Genomic DNA, 17363 nt, shown 5'->3' with positions numbered 1-17363 from the left:
TTTGAAGCATAAGATGGTATTTAATGTACACGTATCAACTTACATCAATTGATTGTATCATATATTAGAAAAAGAGTCAGATTCATTGCCAAGGTGATGAGAAAAGTGCCTTATGCAACGACAACATGTTATAGATATTCCATCATGTTCTTGTTGGAAAATCGACTACAAAATTGAGGAAAACTTGTTCTGTCGAGGCAAGTGCAATACATCTCATTGGGGAGCATGCTATAAATCCTCGCCTTTTCTCAGTGCTTGTGCATGTGTGCATGCATGCATGTGTGTGTGAATGCCACCAAGCATACACAGCTAATGTGCTGTTTTCATTGCCTGATGCTTACCTGTATAATTTTTAAAATACGTGAAAAATAAGCTTAGAGGATTATGATAAAGAGGATGGACTCTGGAGCTGTACTGTTTAGTTTCTAACCCACACTTCCTTACTTACTAGCTTTGTAACCTTGGTCAAGTTAGTTGACCTCTCTGTGCCTCAGTTTCCTTTTCTGTGCAATGTGGAGATAATAATAATGTCTCCTTTATGGAGTTGTGGTGAAGATTAGGTGAACTAAGGTTGAGAAATACTAGTACATGTTAAGCACAGTGCATTAGTTATAATTATCTTTACTGGGATGATTATTATTACCTACTATCCATGGCAGTCTAATTAAAACATCTCATCAGCTGAGTACATCCTTACAAAGAAATGCGATGTACAGGATGACTGAAGGTAAATTATCTTCATTAGAAAACTTTGTTTGAATAAAGCATGTTACGGAGAAAACATTTCTCCATCTTTTCTTTTCCTAAAGAGTTGTTTCCTGAAGGAATGGTCTTCACAGCTGAATCAAGGACACATGGGCAAGAGCTGAATAACTTTTTTCCATTGAGATTTTCCTCCTGAGAATCTTGATGTGGAAAAAGAAAAAGCAAGAATAAAATACTCATTTCTTCATATCCAGTATTCTATTTATAACAGTGATTTCATGAAAGATACGATCTAGAAACTAAGAGCTCACGGTTGGATCAGAATGTAGGAAACTTAGGAAACTGAGCCTAAGAACTCCTTATGTGTTTCCTTTCCACTGTTGAAAACTGCACTGGCAGATCCATGCACTTGCTTGTACCTGTTTGTGTGGAATAAGATTTTCCACCATTTTTTCCACAAAAGCAAAGGCTGGAAACTTATTTGAGGGCAAGTTTCCTTGTTTTATGAAAATCATGGTAGAAAAGCTACTACAAAAAGATGCACAAAGCTGGTTAAATTTTGAGAATGACAAAAATGATCTCAGTATCACAGAACATAATGCTTTCATTCTTTTTCACTGCATCATTTTACTACACAGAGACAAAAGAACACTCCTCTTAACAATTTTTGATAACAGGTTGAGAACGAATGTTGAGGAAGGAGTGGGGTGGGGGGTGGAGAAACTGCAGGTCAGACTGAGCAGCTGCCCACAGAGCAGCTGAGGCCACCCAGTGTGGGAACATTCACTCCCTGCCCTTTCCACATAGATGCAGAGTATTGTTACCAGCTTAACCCAGTAACTTGCTGTTATGTCTTTTTCACTATTCTTAAGTTCCATGTGTTTCCCCAAGTGAAAAAGTGTAGGAGCTCTGCAGTCATGGAACTGTGTGTTAATATTTAAGCTGACAGCCATTGCAGCTTCTCAGAATTAGAAATGAGGACATTTCTAAGATGCGCACACCTAAGTAAAACGTATCCATGACTACTTCCTAAATTCATCATGACTTCTAGGTTCCTTGTGCTTTACAAAGGTCTTCAATAAGTCATCTTTCCTGTGTATGGCATGGATCTTCATACTTCAATTTAAGGTTCTTTTTTCAATTCTTGCTGCATTGAAAACAAAAGATGCTTTGATTTCCAAATTATGATTCATAGAACACTTTTAAAGTCTCAGTTTTCAATTATCCTCTTCATTTCCTAGGTGTGCAGCACTATACTGGATTTTTTTAAGTTTATGAAAAAGAGACATGGTTTATGAAACGTTTATGAAAAAGGGACATGTTATATAGTTTGATGTCAACCCTGTGTTCTATAGAATCAGGCCTCTGATTCTCTTCTGTTTATCTTCTCTCAAGTATCTTCAATTCATTGATTCCACAAATATCTATTAAATGTTTACTTTGTGCCAAGTTTGATATTAGGTGCTGGGAATACAATGATGAACAAAAGTAAATGTGTTCCTTGCACTTATAAATCTCATATATTCTATAGTCCTATTGTGAGAGATGGACACTATTGACTAATTCACGTCGATGTAAAATTCCTACTGAGCAAGGAATATGAAACAGAATAATGGTAACATACAAATCTAAAACAAGAGTATTTTTCCAAAACCCCCATGTGCTATGTGATTGTTTATTTCTCCCTATTCACTCTTAAGTGGGGCAAAATCAATACACACTCAGTGTTCACCAACAGATAGAACTGAGATTCGCTCTTGGCCCACTCTTCAGAGTTATAGCTTGAGAGGAGGTTGGTGTGCACAGCACAGAGTCCAGTGCCTAGTTAGCAGGCTTTCTACTGAGCCCCTCAGCTTCCAGAACTGGCATCTTCTCCTGTCCTCACTGCTGGGTTCTCTGATGCTCTCTCAGGACAAAGTGCACCCAAAGACGCAGAACCCAGCATGAGCTGCTCTCCAGAGCACACGGCTCTAGTGCTCTTGGGGTGCAGGGTGCAGATGCCTGTGCCCCTGCTCCTTCCTGCCTCTTTCTTGTCCAGGAGTGTGTCTCTAAATACATTCAGAAAATTGAGGTAGGAGAGGAGACCATCGTGGGCAAATTCAAAGAGTGGATCTCATCCAACGGAGAGAAAGCAGTCCTACTCTCTGAAAAGTCTAAAACCTGGATCTCAGCGTCAGGGGCCAGGCAGTAGGGGAGAAAGGCAATCTTTCCCTGGATTTTCTGCTGTGGTCTCTGTCTTCTGAAGAAGAGCTTGAGTTTTCCGTGAGGTGAGACTATATGTGTGTGTGTGAGAGAGAGACAGATTAAACATACTCCATATGTAGGTTGACAGTGGAAACCTCTCACTGATTTCTCTCCATGGGTTGGCATCAGTCCTAGCTCTCAGTGTCATTACAAGTTGCCATCTTGTTTGCTGCTGTCATGTATACTTTAGTGGACAATTGAGAAGTGTTCCATCAGAGGCCATCAGCAAGGTGCTATTTTTAACTCCATATGTAGGTTGACAGTGGAAACCTCTCACTGATTTCTCTCCATGGGTTGGCATCAGTCCTGGCTCTCAGTGTCATTACAAGTTGCCATCTTGTTTGCTACTTTAGTGGACAATTGAGAAGTGTTCCATCAGAGGCCATCAGCAAGGTGCTATTTTTAATACATTTATAATTTGGAAAATTACATTTATAATTTGGTGAAAAAAATGTGGCCTTCAGTTTGAAGGCTCTATCTCAGGTCACAGGCTCTTTGGACTTAAAAGAAAGTTGCTCTTTCCTTCGCTCACCGCACCAGCCCCTGTGAATTATTACTCTGTTACCTAGGTCTAGGTAATGAAGGTTTGGTCTGCTACGTGGAAAGCGCCAGAGTGCTCAGCACTGAGCCATCTGGTTATGTATTTTGCCAAATTTTGAAGGTATCCTGTTTGAAACCCATTACATTTGCCAGGAGACCAAATTACCTGTGACCTCAAAGACCCTCATCATGCCCATCTCCTGGTGATATCACTGTTTCTGCTGCATTCTTGGTAGAGGGGGGCTGGAGCCCTGCATGGATTTCATAACAGGAACCAGGTCATAGAATTTTACTCCATGCCCTAAACTCCTAGTGATCAAAGATCCTAACTTGTCCAAAGACATCTAGGTTAGATGGGTTCCAGGCAAAATCCTGAGGAAAAAAACAAAAATGAGGGACTTTAATACTTTCATCTTCTTTCTTCATCCTTTGGCTTGCTCAGCATGTATCAGTTAAATTGTTTTCAGCCACAAAGAGGAGGCAGGTTCCAGTTTCCTTAGACAATTCATGTCACCATGACAAGACCATGGACATCAGCGGCAGCTGCCAACCTCTTTGTTTTAATTCCAGGGCTATTTTCAACCAGTTTGACCCTCCCTCAGCCATTGCTAATGCAGTTGCCTTGTCATTCTTGTGCCAAGAGGGATATGAAACTTCTTAGAGGTTTGCATGGTTCCTGAGCTACACCCTGAGAGGCACAGGACACCCTTCATCTGCATTTCCAAAAAATCATTCTGGAGATTTCTCTTGCCCAGCCTTTGAGGTTTGACACCTGCAAGAGGCAAGGTGCCCCTTCAGTCCTTCAGCCAGACCAAGCAGGGTTTCATCTGTTCGTTGTGTGACATTGCATCCTCTATCGCTCTATGGTTGATTTTAGAAACTCAGTTGTCTCATCCTCCAGGCATGGCTCTTGATCTTCCAAACCAAGACTTTTCAGAATTCTGAACAAAGCAACAACAACAACAAATGTCTTGAGCGCATAGCTCTGGCAAATCAAAAGTGCTTTTTAGACTTTTGTGTCCGCTGTAAATTCAAAAACTCATTCAGAAATGTAATCAGCTCCCCTGAAGCAAAAAACACTATTGATGGAACAGAACAATAAGATAAAAAGAACCAGCTTAGGAGGTTACAGAAATGAAAGATGCGTCAATTAAAATTTCAAAAATATCTCATTTGAAGAATTTTAGACACCAAGTTAGGATACATAGTATACTTTTGAAACATCTCCTTCAAATTATACCTTGAAATACAGGAGACCATAAATGGTGCTTCACCCAATTCTAAGGGCAAAAGAAGCTACTTTTAGCTTCTGAGGCTTGTAAAAATACACACTAGGAGCTCCAGGTTAAGTAACAGAGGGATGGCTTGAGTTTCTTTACGAAAGCACTGTGAGATCTGATGTTGTCTGTGAAGCACTGCTGCAGGTTCTACCGCCCTTTCTTCATGTGGCCTGCACCAGGCAGGTGGACTCCCCAGGCTGACACGGTACCCTTCAAAGCTAGACCACATGCACCAGGATGATCTGTGCATTTGGAAAGCAGATGCTTGTTAAGGCATCAGGAGAAGCAGAAATAACCCAGAGGAGGCAGAGAGAAAAGCAACTTCTAGCAATGACATACAGGACACCAAAGTGGAGAGCTGACAGTTACAGAATCACTGTGTCCACAGAGCTGGCACTACAGACACTGATCTGAGGAGCCTAGAAATCCTCAGAAAGAACAAACCCGCCCACGTCGGAAGCACTAAAATAAAATGCCAGAGGAAAGGGCTGTCCCTTTTCCTATTTCAAATCATAAATTACCCTAGTTTCACAGACATTGCCCCTTGAAAAAGCCAGAGACCTGGTCTTTGGGAATCTTGCTTGAAGATGTAAAAAAAATTTCAAATCATTCAGACATCTAGAACCTGGGGTAAAAACTGCCGTGAGTGATCAATGAATGCCTGCTTTCAGAGGTCGGACACTGTGTGAGCAGGCTGACACTATTAAAAGAGCCAGTTCTCATGTGATAAAGCACATTCTGGCAAAGCCACAAAAAGGAAAATTATAGCAATCAATACAGATCAAAATGAAAATTGGATGAAGGTTTCAGCCAAACTTGTCTTTACTTCTGATATAATGGATTAAATATTGGGTGCTGAAATCAGCACAATTTGCAGATTTAGGACTTTGAATATAGGAGTCGAAATTGGTAAAAATTTAATTGAAACTAACCCTTAGCATTTATAAGTGTTAAAATGCCTCTCACACTTGCCAACCTCTCCTTGAGTTGCATTTAAAAAGTCATCTTCATCCTTTCAGTGACTTGTACTTTGAGCTCTGTATAGCCTCTCTTAATATATCTAAAAGATAATCTATAGATGCAATGTACAGACTTTGAAATAATTCACAGCAAAGCTTCCTATAATGAATTCTGCCTATCCACATTTAAACTTGTTGGGGCTAGATCCAGGAAGTATAGCCTACCCTCAGGGTTCTCAGCCAAACAGCACAGTCAGAATAATGTCCCTACTCCCTAAGAAAAGGTGGCCATGTCCCTTGAAATGGTGAATATGTTGCCTTACATAACAAAAGAGAATTGCGGTTATGATTAAATTAAAGATCTTAAGATGGGGAGATGGAGATTATTCTGGATTATTCAGATGTACTAAATAAAATCACAAGGGTCTTTATAAGAGACAGACAGGAAGATCAGAGTCAGGGAAAGAGATGTGACAATGGAAGCAGAAGTCGGAATGATGCAATTGCTGAAGAAAGGAACCATAGAACAAGGAATGAAGACAGCTTCTAGAAGCTGGGAAAGGCAAGGAATGAATTCTACCCTGGAGCTTTCAGGAGGAACACAGCCCTGTAACCACCTTGAGTTTTGCCTAATGAAACCTATTTTGGATTTCTGAAGAGTAGAACTTTAAGAGGATGCATTTGTATTGCTTTAAACTGCTCAGTCTCTGGTACTTTGTTACAGCAGCAACAGGAAACTAATATAGTCAACAACATTTGTCCTTAACACCCTATATTCTCATTTTCTGTTTCCAATGTCAAATGAACCATCCGGTTCAATCAAGATTTCTGGAATGATCTTTTTTTTTTTAAGAGACTTCTCACCTGTCATTATACTATAGCTAACTCCTCCTAGTATTTGTATTTCCAAATAGGACCAGAGAAAACATGTTTTCTATAGAAGGAAAGAGAACTAGTGTTGAGTAATTACTGAAAGCTGGACAACACAGTGGGTATTTTGTACATCTTATTTCATCTTCCCAAACTACCCCCCCTCTATTTGGCTACTGAGAGTACCAAGGTTTCAAAGAAGGTAAATAACTTATGCTTTGAATGAGTCACCAACAGTGAGGCTGGAGCTCAGGTCTACGTGACTCCAAAATTCAAATTCTTTCCATTGGACTATGCTGCTTCTAATTCCTCATACACAACAAGAAAATGTGTTTTCTACTAACAGTAGGATGTCTGCATCAGTTTGGAAGAAATGGTGATTTGGGAAGCAGGCACCACTCCCTGGACAGATAAAGGTGAGGGGACAATTTGACTCTGGGAGTACTTAGGATCATTTTTGAGAGGTCACTGTGGACTCTCACTGATCTGTTTCCTCTTGGGGTAAAACCAAACAACATGGTATGTCACCATCCCTAATTATTTTAAATCTCTTTACAGGAGTGTTTGCATTTGGACTTTTTGCTACTGATATTTTTGTAAACGCCGGACAAGTGGTCACTGGGCACCTAACGCCATACTTCCTGACCGTGTGCAAGCCGAATTACACCAGTGCAGACTGCCGAGCACACCACCAGTTCATAAACAACGGGAACATTTGCACTGGAGACCTGGAAGTGATAGAAAAGGCTCGGAGATCTTTTCCCTCCAAACACGCTGCTCTGAGCATTTACTCCGCCTTATATGCCACGGTGAGCGAGTCTTCCTGTCTCATGTCAAGTTTTTGCTGGGACATTTGCCTTTCTGCCCTCGCCACTCCCATTCTTTCATCGCTGTCACTTACAGTGATTTTTAAAGGCTTGTACAACACGTTTCTCCTTCATGCTGTTGATATAATAGCACGCCCGCTCCACCTCACTCCCAACATCCCAGTATAATATCCTGACCTGCCATAGGGTATTACTTCTGGAAAGAACTTGGATAATCACCTGGTTACATACTCTGATTTTACAGATGCAGCAACTGGGGCCCAGAGAATAGTTAAGAACACAGAGCTGGGACTCAAGCTCCTGGCACCATGTCTAGGATTCTCTCATTGCTCACAACAGCACCATTTGCCAAAGTTTTGGTTAGCTCCAGAACAGCACACTTTTCTCATAACCTGCCTACAAATTTTCTGGTGTGAGCCTCATGTGAATGACTGCCCCCACTATGTGCAGACCCATGATAAATACACAGCTTTCCTTTGCTCTTTTGATGCTCCATCACTTTGCTGGCAGAGATGGGCCATCTAGAGAACCCCAGCACCCAAAAGTTCACTTCTCACTGCTCCCCAAATCACACAGCCTTTCACTGCCCCACTAGGGTATAATGTTCTCTTTCAATTTTACTGCCATCATTACAGAGAAAATCCAAAGTGTATACCACATCTTGAAGAAGAAACAATGGTGTCCCTCTAACTACATCCATTTAGGAAATGACCACCTCTCACCTTTCTCTGGCCTATGCTTCCTTAGAACCAGAACACAGAAGTACAGGGATCTGCCTCCAAGGCTCCACATGCTGCCATCATAATGTCTCCGCTGGACAGCATGCACATACCAGCGGAGGGGTGACTGTTGGTCACAGACACCCCTTTTCCTTATTTTAACTTATTGTATATTCAGGATGGGACTAGCTAGTGAGCCTTAAAGAAAGGTGGGAAAGGGAGAAGGCAGAGGAAAGAACCCTTTCCAATCGTCTGCTCCATTTGTCCCAGACATTCGAAGTGCACCTCAGCTGCACCCGCTTCCCACCCCGCATGCTCCCATCCCCCACTGAGAGTCACTGCAGGAGGCACCTTCTGCCTCTGAGGGAAGAGTGTCCTTGCCCTCGCCCCCAGGGTGGAAATCAGTCTCTGACTACAGGTCTGGTCTGTTTAGTAGAGTTTAAATCAATTTGCTGAATACTCTTTAACCAAGAACAGATAGTGCCTTTGCATTCCATTTACAGGATCGCATCTGTAGACAAATTCATCAACTATCAACTATCCAATATGTCTTCCTAGTTATTTCTTTTAGACTTAATTTTTTTATTGAAATGATTATACATATTTGTGGGGGTAAAGAGTTGAATATCAATGCCTGTGTACAATATATGATTGAATCAAGATAATTAGTATATTTATCATTACAAAACGAAATCATTCTTTGTGTCCATTAGCCATTTTTTTTGCTAATTTCACATCCAATTTCCCTTTTTTCCTACCTCTAGTAAACACAATTCTGTTCTCTCCTTTTAAAGGTTCGGTGTATTGTGATTGTTGTATCTTTTTAAATTTATTTTTTAGCTCCCACTTATGAGTGAGGACATGTGGTATTTCTCTTCCTGTGCCTGGCTGATTTCACTTAACATTATTTTCTCCAAGCTCATCCATGTTGCTGTGAATGGCAGAATTTCATTCTTTCTTATGGCTGAATAGTATTCCATTGTGCATTTTCCTTTTCCAGTCATCTGTTGATGGACATTTAGATTAATTCCATATCTTGGCTATTGTAAGCAGAGCTGCGATGAAAATGGAGGTGCAGGGATCCATTTGTCATGATGCCTTCCATTCCTTTGGGTATATACCCAGTAGAAGGATTGCCAGATCGTATAGTAGTTCTATCTGTAGTTGTTTGAGAAAGCTCCACACTGTTTTTCATAGTGAGTGTACTAATTTACACTCCCACCAACAATGTGGAAGGGTTCTTTTTTATCTGCATCCTCGCCAGCATTTGTTAGTCTGTCTTTCTGATAATAGCCAGTCTAACTGGGGTGAGAATATCTCAATGTGGTTTGAGTTGTATTTCCCTGATGCTGATGATGTTGAGCATTTTTTTCATGTACCTGTTGAGTAAAAAGACAACCTACAGAATGGGAGAAAATATTTACAAACTATACATCTGACAAGGGATTAATTTTGTATTTCTCTGATGCTGATGATGTTGAGCATTTTTTTCATGTACCTGTTGAGTAAAAAGACAACCTATAGAATGGGAGAAAATATTTACAAACTATACATCTGACAAGGGATTAATAGCCAGATATACAGGAATTCAAACACCTTACAGTGCAAAAACAATCCAATTAAAAATTAAATAGACATTTCTCAAGGGAAGATATACAAATGGATCTATTCTTTAATATGTGATACAAATGATTTCAGCTGCCCCCACACTAAGGGAACATGAAAGCAAATAATACAGGAGCCTCAATTTACAAAACAGATCAGTTTTGCTTTACCAAAAAAAAAAAAAAAACAAAAACAAACAAACAAACAAAAAAAAAAACTTAAAAATCTATGCCAAGTATTTTTTGAACAAAGAAAGCTTTCTAAGGCATTCAGCATATTTTCCAATTTTCAGAATGTCCTAAATCATCTAGAACCTAAGTTGTATAAAGCAATGTCCTCTTGTGCTTTTTCCTGTGTTTTCAGACTCATGGTACTACTGTGTGAAATTTTGATAATACCATAATAAAAATAAACCTGTTACTCATAATAAGCTACTATCTCACCATTAGATGAGATGTAAACTTCTTTTGGGGAGAAAGAAGTAAATCTAGTCAGCTCACAAAGACTAGACACTGCTATAAGCACATGTTTTCAAGGATTCAGATATAATCTAATTAAAATCATACCTCACAGACTAAAATCAGATAAACCCTGATATAAGATTCCAATTGTACTAATGTTTCTATTACATGTTAACTGCTTTCAGAAATTACTCAAGTATTTCCTAAGTACTAGTTAATATCATGAAGAATACGAACCATAGGCACTTGCTCTTAATACTTCAGTCTTAGAGGAAAGATTTATAAAGAATGTAATTAGAAAACAATATAGACACATTAGAAAACTAAATATATACAGTACAGATTAAGTAAAAATTTTCCGCACAACCTCAGAATAGTGTAATAATATGCTATAGTTTATGTAACTTTGATCTAACCACAGTTTTGTAGGGCATCTGTTACATAGACTAGAGGTTTTCATCTTTTGATATTCACACTAGTGTTGAAGCATCATTCTAAGAAAGGAACAATTTACATTATTAGGAAAGATTTATAAAGAATGTAATTAGAAAACAATATAGACACATTAGAAAACTAAATATATACAGTACAGATTAAGTAAAAATTTTCCGCACAGCCTTAGAATAGTGTAATAATATGCTATAGTTTATGTAACTTTGATCTAACCACAGTTTTGTAGGGCATCTGTTACATAGACTAGAGGTTGCCATCTTTTGATATTCACACTAGTGTTGAAGCATCATTCTAAGAAAGGAACAATTTACATTATAATATTACAAAATGCATTTATTTGATCTTATATGTGCTCAGAGCATACAATATATTACAGACTAATTTAAATAGCAGCATATTGTTTTTTAACGTTGCTAAATTCATTCAGCCCATTTGTTGAGAAATGATAGATCAGTAGTGCCCTCTAGTGGTTTCTTGTAAGCATTATCAAAGGTGCTCTAATATAAAGTGTTTACTTATTTCAGAGCCATGTCTTCCTAACTCCAGACCAGAAAGCACACATTTGATAACTAAGCTTATGAAACTTAAGAGTCTTACCCAGCTATTTGCAATGAAATAAGAGCCCTTATCTCAGGTGTCATAAGTTGCATTATCCTGCACATCCTTTAATTCAGGTCTTCCCAACCTTTATATGCTGTGGCATACAAAAAGTTTAATATTTTAGAATACACTGGAGTCAATGAATGGATAAGGCTGATCGCAGTGTTCCCAAGGAATGTGAGAATCAGTTTCCCAGCACAATATTTGTGTGACACAGTGGCTTGGAAATTCTTCATCATCAACAAATCAGTCAACATGTTTGTACCGATTACCTGAAAGTGTGAGGAAGCAGCCAGGACTACAGGGGACACAAGTGTACAGTTGCTCCCCTACCTGGTCTTCTCCACCAGAAGATTCATTCTCAGAAGGTTTGTTTAGTATCTGAGATTTTTTAAAAATGGGTTTCCTAATACCCAAAATGATTCTCTAATTTGTTGCATAAAAACTGCATGTTCTGATCATTATCATTCTGTCATTCTTTACATCACTATAACTTCTGTACGTGTGCCCACTAGAATACAAAAGACCAATTAATGTGCATCTGTTCACTGTTCTTGCTGCTTAGTTTTCTACCTAAATTTTTTTACTAGTGGAGTTGTTCAAGGAAAACTAGTCGGTTTGGTTACTTTGGACAGGCCCCTCTTTGTGTGTGCTGGTGTGCCCATGGGTGTGTATGTGCCAGTGCAAGGAGGCTGCCTGGCTATGCCCTGGCCTCTGTCCTGTTCCAGATGTACATCACAAGCACAATCAAAACGAAGAGCAGTCGACTGGCCAAGCCGGTGCTGTGCCTCGGGACCCTCTGCACAGCCTTCCTGACGGGCCTCAACCGGGTCTCTGAGTATCGGAACCACTGCTCAGACGTGATTGCAGGCTTCATCCTGGGCACTGCTGTGGCCCTGTTTCTGGTAGGTTAACTCCCCTCTGCCTTTTTCCCTCTTGTGCCCTCTGAATGGCTGCTTAAGATCATGGCAAGTCGAGTTTCTCAGACATCACAATCTAAGTTCGTTTTCCCTTGTCCTAACCTTGTGAGTTGGAATTATTCTCCAGGTACAATGCATCCTTTTCCTGCAAGAATGATTTCAAAGCACCCTTTCTTTCACTAATATGATTGGCCATATTCCTTCTGGGGGTCAGGAAGAGGAATGACCCAAGAAGGACAGCTTGCTCTATTTCTTTCAATGCTGGGCTTGGGATTGGGGCCAGGCAGAATAATAATTTGGCTTACCTTCAAACCAATGTCTTTAAAATATTTGTTCTCAATGTATTGGGAGCAGAGGCTAAGTGTTGCCTGGTGAAGAAGAGAGAATGAAGAGCACTGGTAGCAGCAGGCAGCCTCTGCTCCAGCATCCCAAGAAAAGCTGTGTATTCTGCTCAGAAGTACGAGAATCCTGCAGCTAACCACACACCCGCCTTTCGGAAGGCCTCTGTTATTATCTGAACATGCCACTGGGGCATCTTATTTCCATGACAACTGTCTTCTCAATCACATATCACCATCCTGGAGCAGAGTTTTGGTTAATACAATGTTTTCACATTTTTACATTTCTAATGTTTTAGCTTCTCATACAGATGGGGGCCTGGCCACCTGCTCACCTAGAAAATCCCTTAATCTGAGTTGGGTTGGAAAAGAAGAGGAACCTCTTATTTTTTTAGTTTTGGGGTATATCAGGCATATAGCAAATAGCACATGAAGTGTACAATTTGATAGGTTTTGAAATACAGCCTTCTCTTCCACTCTTTCTTTCCCCTCATCCCCAAATACTAGTCTTCTATCATTCCATATTAGTTTGCCTTTTCTAGGAGTTCATATAAATGGATTCATATAGTATGTATTCTTTTTCTGGTGTCTTTCAACCAGCATAATTATTTTGAGATGCATTCATGTTATAGAATGAATAATTCCTTCCCTTTTTATTGCTGTATAATATTCCATTCTGTGGGCATACCAGAGAGGTGCAGACATTTACTATCTTCAAGAATTTAAAATAAGCCCAGGAGGATTTACAGTGAGTCACCAGGCATGGAGACTCATATTGTGCATCAAATAAATCCTCCAACAATATTCAGGAAGCCTCCACAAGGAGAAAGAATTCATCACAATCTCAAAGGACCTCTCCTATTCCACCCTTTCTGATCCAAGACTGTTAAGACTGGTGTTGCACACAGATGGATTTCAGTCATATGACTTAACTCCTTTTCCTCTCTGTCCTCCCTGCCCTCAACATACAAAATACATATATGCCTCTCCTACCTGTACCTCAATTTCCCAACTTTTTTACCTTCCAAGATACACACAAAAAAATGCTCATGTTCACTCAGAACACTGATTGGGAACCTCCATTCTAATTCAAAATTATTTTGAATAGATCTGGGCTTTTTTGTCTATAGTGAAAGATGAAGAACTGAGATGCAAATTCTCTGGATGAAGTCGCAGGAAAAGTAGCGCTGAGATGATCCTGGAATGTTGATATAAGGGGTATTTCCTGAGGAATGCTTTTGGAAAGAGGGAAAGAATACAGGTGGCTTGGAGAGAAGAGAGGGGTGTCAAAGAGGGATCAGTGACATAAATGAAGGCTTGAGCTCCAAAGAAAAGCCAAAGTTTTGCTGTCCATTGGTCCTAGAGCCAGCCACCCCCAGTTAGAAGAGGAATTCTGCCTGTCCCCAGCAATTTCATGGTGCTTTCGTGGATGATATCTACGATAGCTGTGGTGTTTGCTGCAGCCCCCTATACACATTCTGCTGTAACATGAAACTAGTTTTCTTTCCGTGACTTGCAGCCCTGTGTCATACTGCTCAGTGACTATTTGATCTGCTGCTGCTTTCAAGTGATTTCCCAATTGATGTCAAAATCTGTTTTCCACAAATCCCTTTATCAAAGACTCAGATCTGCTGCTGAATTGCTCTGGCATGAGAGAGAGCACTGCTGACATGTGCAGAAGCACGTGTACACACTTCATGGACACACGCAAGTCTGGGACATGGGAAGGGAAGAATGCCATGGAGGAGACTGGAGGCGTTCCCAAGCAGAGAGTTGGAGAGGAGACAGACAGGGAGAGAAGAGCAAAGACAGATCGACAGCATACTTGCCGCTTAGGCTGAACATTACATGTTTGTGTTTCCCAGGAGGAAAAAGGTGGGGGAAGGGAAAAGGAGATCATTAGTTGAGCATTTACTACATGCCCTATACTTTACATACATCAAATCACGTGTTCCTAGGGCAATCCTAACAATACTCACATCTTCATTATATAGATGGGGAAAGTGAGGCTCAAAGATGAGTAACTTGCCCAGTAGCCACCCGACCAATAAGTCATGGATCTGATCTCAGTCTCTCAACCCCAGAGCTCCTACACCCTCCCCTTCTCCCATTTTCTGAATGGAGGAAATGTAAGCAGAACTGGAGAGAGAGACGGAGGTGAGCCAGGTAGAGATTATTTATGTAAGTGTCCTGCAGGGTTTGAAGAGTGGCAGGAAGGATTGACAGACACTGGATGTAGAAACAAAGATGCAGAATAATGAAAGAAAAAGTACAGGAAGAAGCAGATAAACTCTACATGGGCAAAAGGAGCAAGAGATGATGGTAAAAACAGAGTCAGCTGTGAAGGGGCCTCAGTAATAAAGAAAAGTGGGTAGTAATTTATAGGGAAAGTTTCTAAAGGGAAGCAATAAAACTGCTACTAATGAGTTATTCTCAAGCAAAGAATAGTCACGTAATTTGAGGATGATCATCTAAGGTGGGAGTTAAAGACTAGCTAGCATTGACTGAGTACTTGCTATATGTTTGGCACTTGTTAAGAGGTAAAATAGCATAGTGGTGTGATTGAGGAAATCTGGAGTTTAAATCTCTATGTAACCTTAGGCAAGTGATCTAACTTCCCTGTGCCTCCTTATCTAAGCTGCAGATAAGAGCACCTCCCTTGTATAATTGTTGGGTGGGTTCAACAAGGCAAAATCCTCACAACAGTGCCAGACACAGAGTGGCCCTTGATAAATGTTAGCTGTTATTATGAGGTGATTTACGTTCATTGTGTCTTTCTTTACTCATCACAAATCTATGAAGTAGGTACCATTCCCATTTCACAGGTGAGAAAACAGGCCCAAGAGGGTGAATTGATTATCACTGGCCATGATCAGCAGACACCCTGGGCCATGCCTCAGGTCTTCCCATGGTCCTTATCCCCTCCTCCGAAGGAAAAAAGTCACTCTGTGATGATATTCAAGAGGAGCGGCCTGCACATTCCAGAGGGACAGGAATTGATGGCTGCAGTCTGACCACAGTCTTTTTTCCCCTCATCCTGCAGGGAATGTGTGTGGTCCATAACTTTAAAGGAACGCAAGGATCTCCTTCCAAACCCAAACCCGAGGATCCCCGTGGAGTACCCCTAATGGCTTTCCCAAGGATAGAGAGCCCTTTGGAAACCTTAAGTGCACAGGTATAGTAAAGTGGTTTTAGCAAATGAAACCAACAGTCTCAAACCCATTACCTTGGAAGGTCTATTTATTCCCCTACTGGAGACAAGACACCACTCAATCTACCCAGCATCAATAAAAATCTGATTCCCTCACTGTAAGGCCCTCAAGAAAGGAGTCATCACAGCTTCCCTCAGTTAGTCCTATATTCATTGTGGGGGTGGTCAATCATGCATCCTCAGGAAGTTCTTAGTAATGTCTAACGTAAACCACAGCTGCTTCAATACCGCATTTAGAAAATTTGGACTAATCATGTGGGAAGCCAATTTGACTTAGTAACTAGGACAATATTTAGAAATAAAAAGATTTTTTTACATCTGGTAATGTGAGCTAGAGGCATATTATAAAGGCCACTAACTAAATGTCCTTTGGATTTCTTTTGGTGCCAAAAATCTAATGCAACAATCCTTCCTGATCAGTTATTCCACAATAAGACCTTGTATCATGCCAAGAATATGAGAAATAATTAGACACACAGTCCTTGCTCTCAGGAACTCACAGATGACCGGGAAAGGTGGCTATGAATGAGTAACTGTAATATGCCGTGCTAAATCAGAGGTCCACAAGGTGCTGTGTGAATACTAGTGAAGGGAAACAAACAAAACAAAAAAACCCTCTGGTTGAGAAGACAGGGAAAGCCACAGAGAAGACCTGCCAACTGAAAGGCACCTGGAAAGACCGTATCAAGCACTTACTTTTGCTTAGGACAATTGCTACATGTTTTACAAACATAGTATTTGAGAAACCACCCTATTGAGTACACACTATAATTCCCACTTCACAGATAAAGAATACTGAAAACAGCAGTGTTAAATTATTTGCCCAACGTTGCACAGCTAGCAAGTGGGAAACTGGAATGGGTGGGAGATCTTTAAGTGACACAGAGGACAACAAATAAAAGTGTTTTTAGTAGCATGTCACTTTTTTCAGGTAGCTGAGTCCTGCTAAAATGTTTATTTTCTGTAATAGTTTATTTTAATCTTGTTTGTTTTTGGCATTTTCTTACTAAACCATTTTTTATAAATAATTCCAGTGGGAGGTGATTTGCACTATCATGCACTTCATTTCAGTGCAGCATTTAAATTTTTTCACTTAGTTATATATAAAATGTTATAAAATATTAACTATTAGAGATAAGCTACCCTATGTCTTTTCCTCTTTAATGAAGTTTTTCTAATTTTATTAATGAACCAGAGAAAAACAACAATAAAGCTGTTTCCATTTGGGGAAAAGTACTTCGGGTTCTCCATGAAACCCGGTGCCAAGTATTTTTGTTTGTATGTTTTCCCTTAAGTTGTATTAAGGTGAACATTTTGACTTGGTCTAATTAGAAAAAAAAAATACTGAAAAAATTATTTCTGGTTTATTTATATACAGCCTGTTGTTGCAGGTTGAATGACAAATTAGCCAAATAAAAATACCTCATAATGAAATGGTGAAATACAATCTCTAGCTTTTCTTACTGATCTAATGTTTTCGTGCCTAGTGAGGTCAGCATGGTTAACTATTTTTGAGGTAAAGTAACTGAAGACAAAGATGAATTTAAAGAGGAAATTGAAAATATTTGCTGAGTTCCACAAACATAGCAGCCTGTGTCTTTTTTTTTTTTTTTTTTTTTTGCAGCTGGCCG

General features: G+C 39.9%; 1 protein-coding gene across 1 annotated transcript in view; it reads left to right on the top strand.

Moving 5' to 3' along the window:
• Positions 1–17363, top strand: part of LOC103607003 (lipid phosphate phosphatase-related protein type 1) — a 51165-nt gene that overhangs the window by 29535 nt on the left and 4267 nt on the right. The window contains exons 3-5 of the mRNA XM_008591559.1: positions 7157–7407; positions 11992–12168; positions 15565–15696. Coding sequence (XP_008589781.1) covers positions 7157–7407; positions 11992–12168; positions 15565–15696 — 560 coding nt within the window. The remainder of the gene's footprint in view (positions 1–7156; positions 7408–11991; positions 12169–15564; positions 15697–17363) is intronic.

This window comes from Galeopterus variegatus, unplaced genomic scaffold (assembly GCF_000696425.1).
Source record: "Galeopterus variegatus unplaced genomic scaffold, G_variegatus-3.0.2 Scaffold7034, whole genome shotgun sequence".
In the NCBI taxonomy this organism is placed as follows: domain Eukaryota; kingdom Metazoa; phylum Chordata; class Mammalia; order Dermoptera; family Cynocephalidae; genus Galeopterus; species Galeopterus variegatus.
Note: the sequence above shows the minus strand (reverse complement) of the source record. Positions and strands in the feature narration are given on the sequence as shown.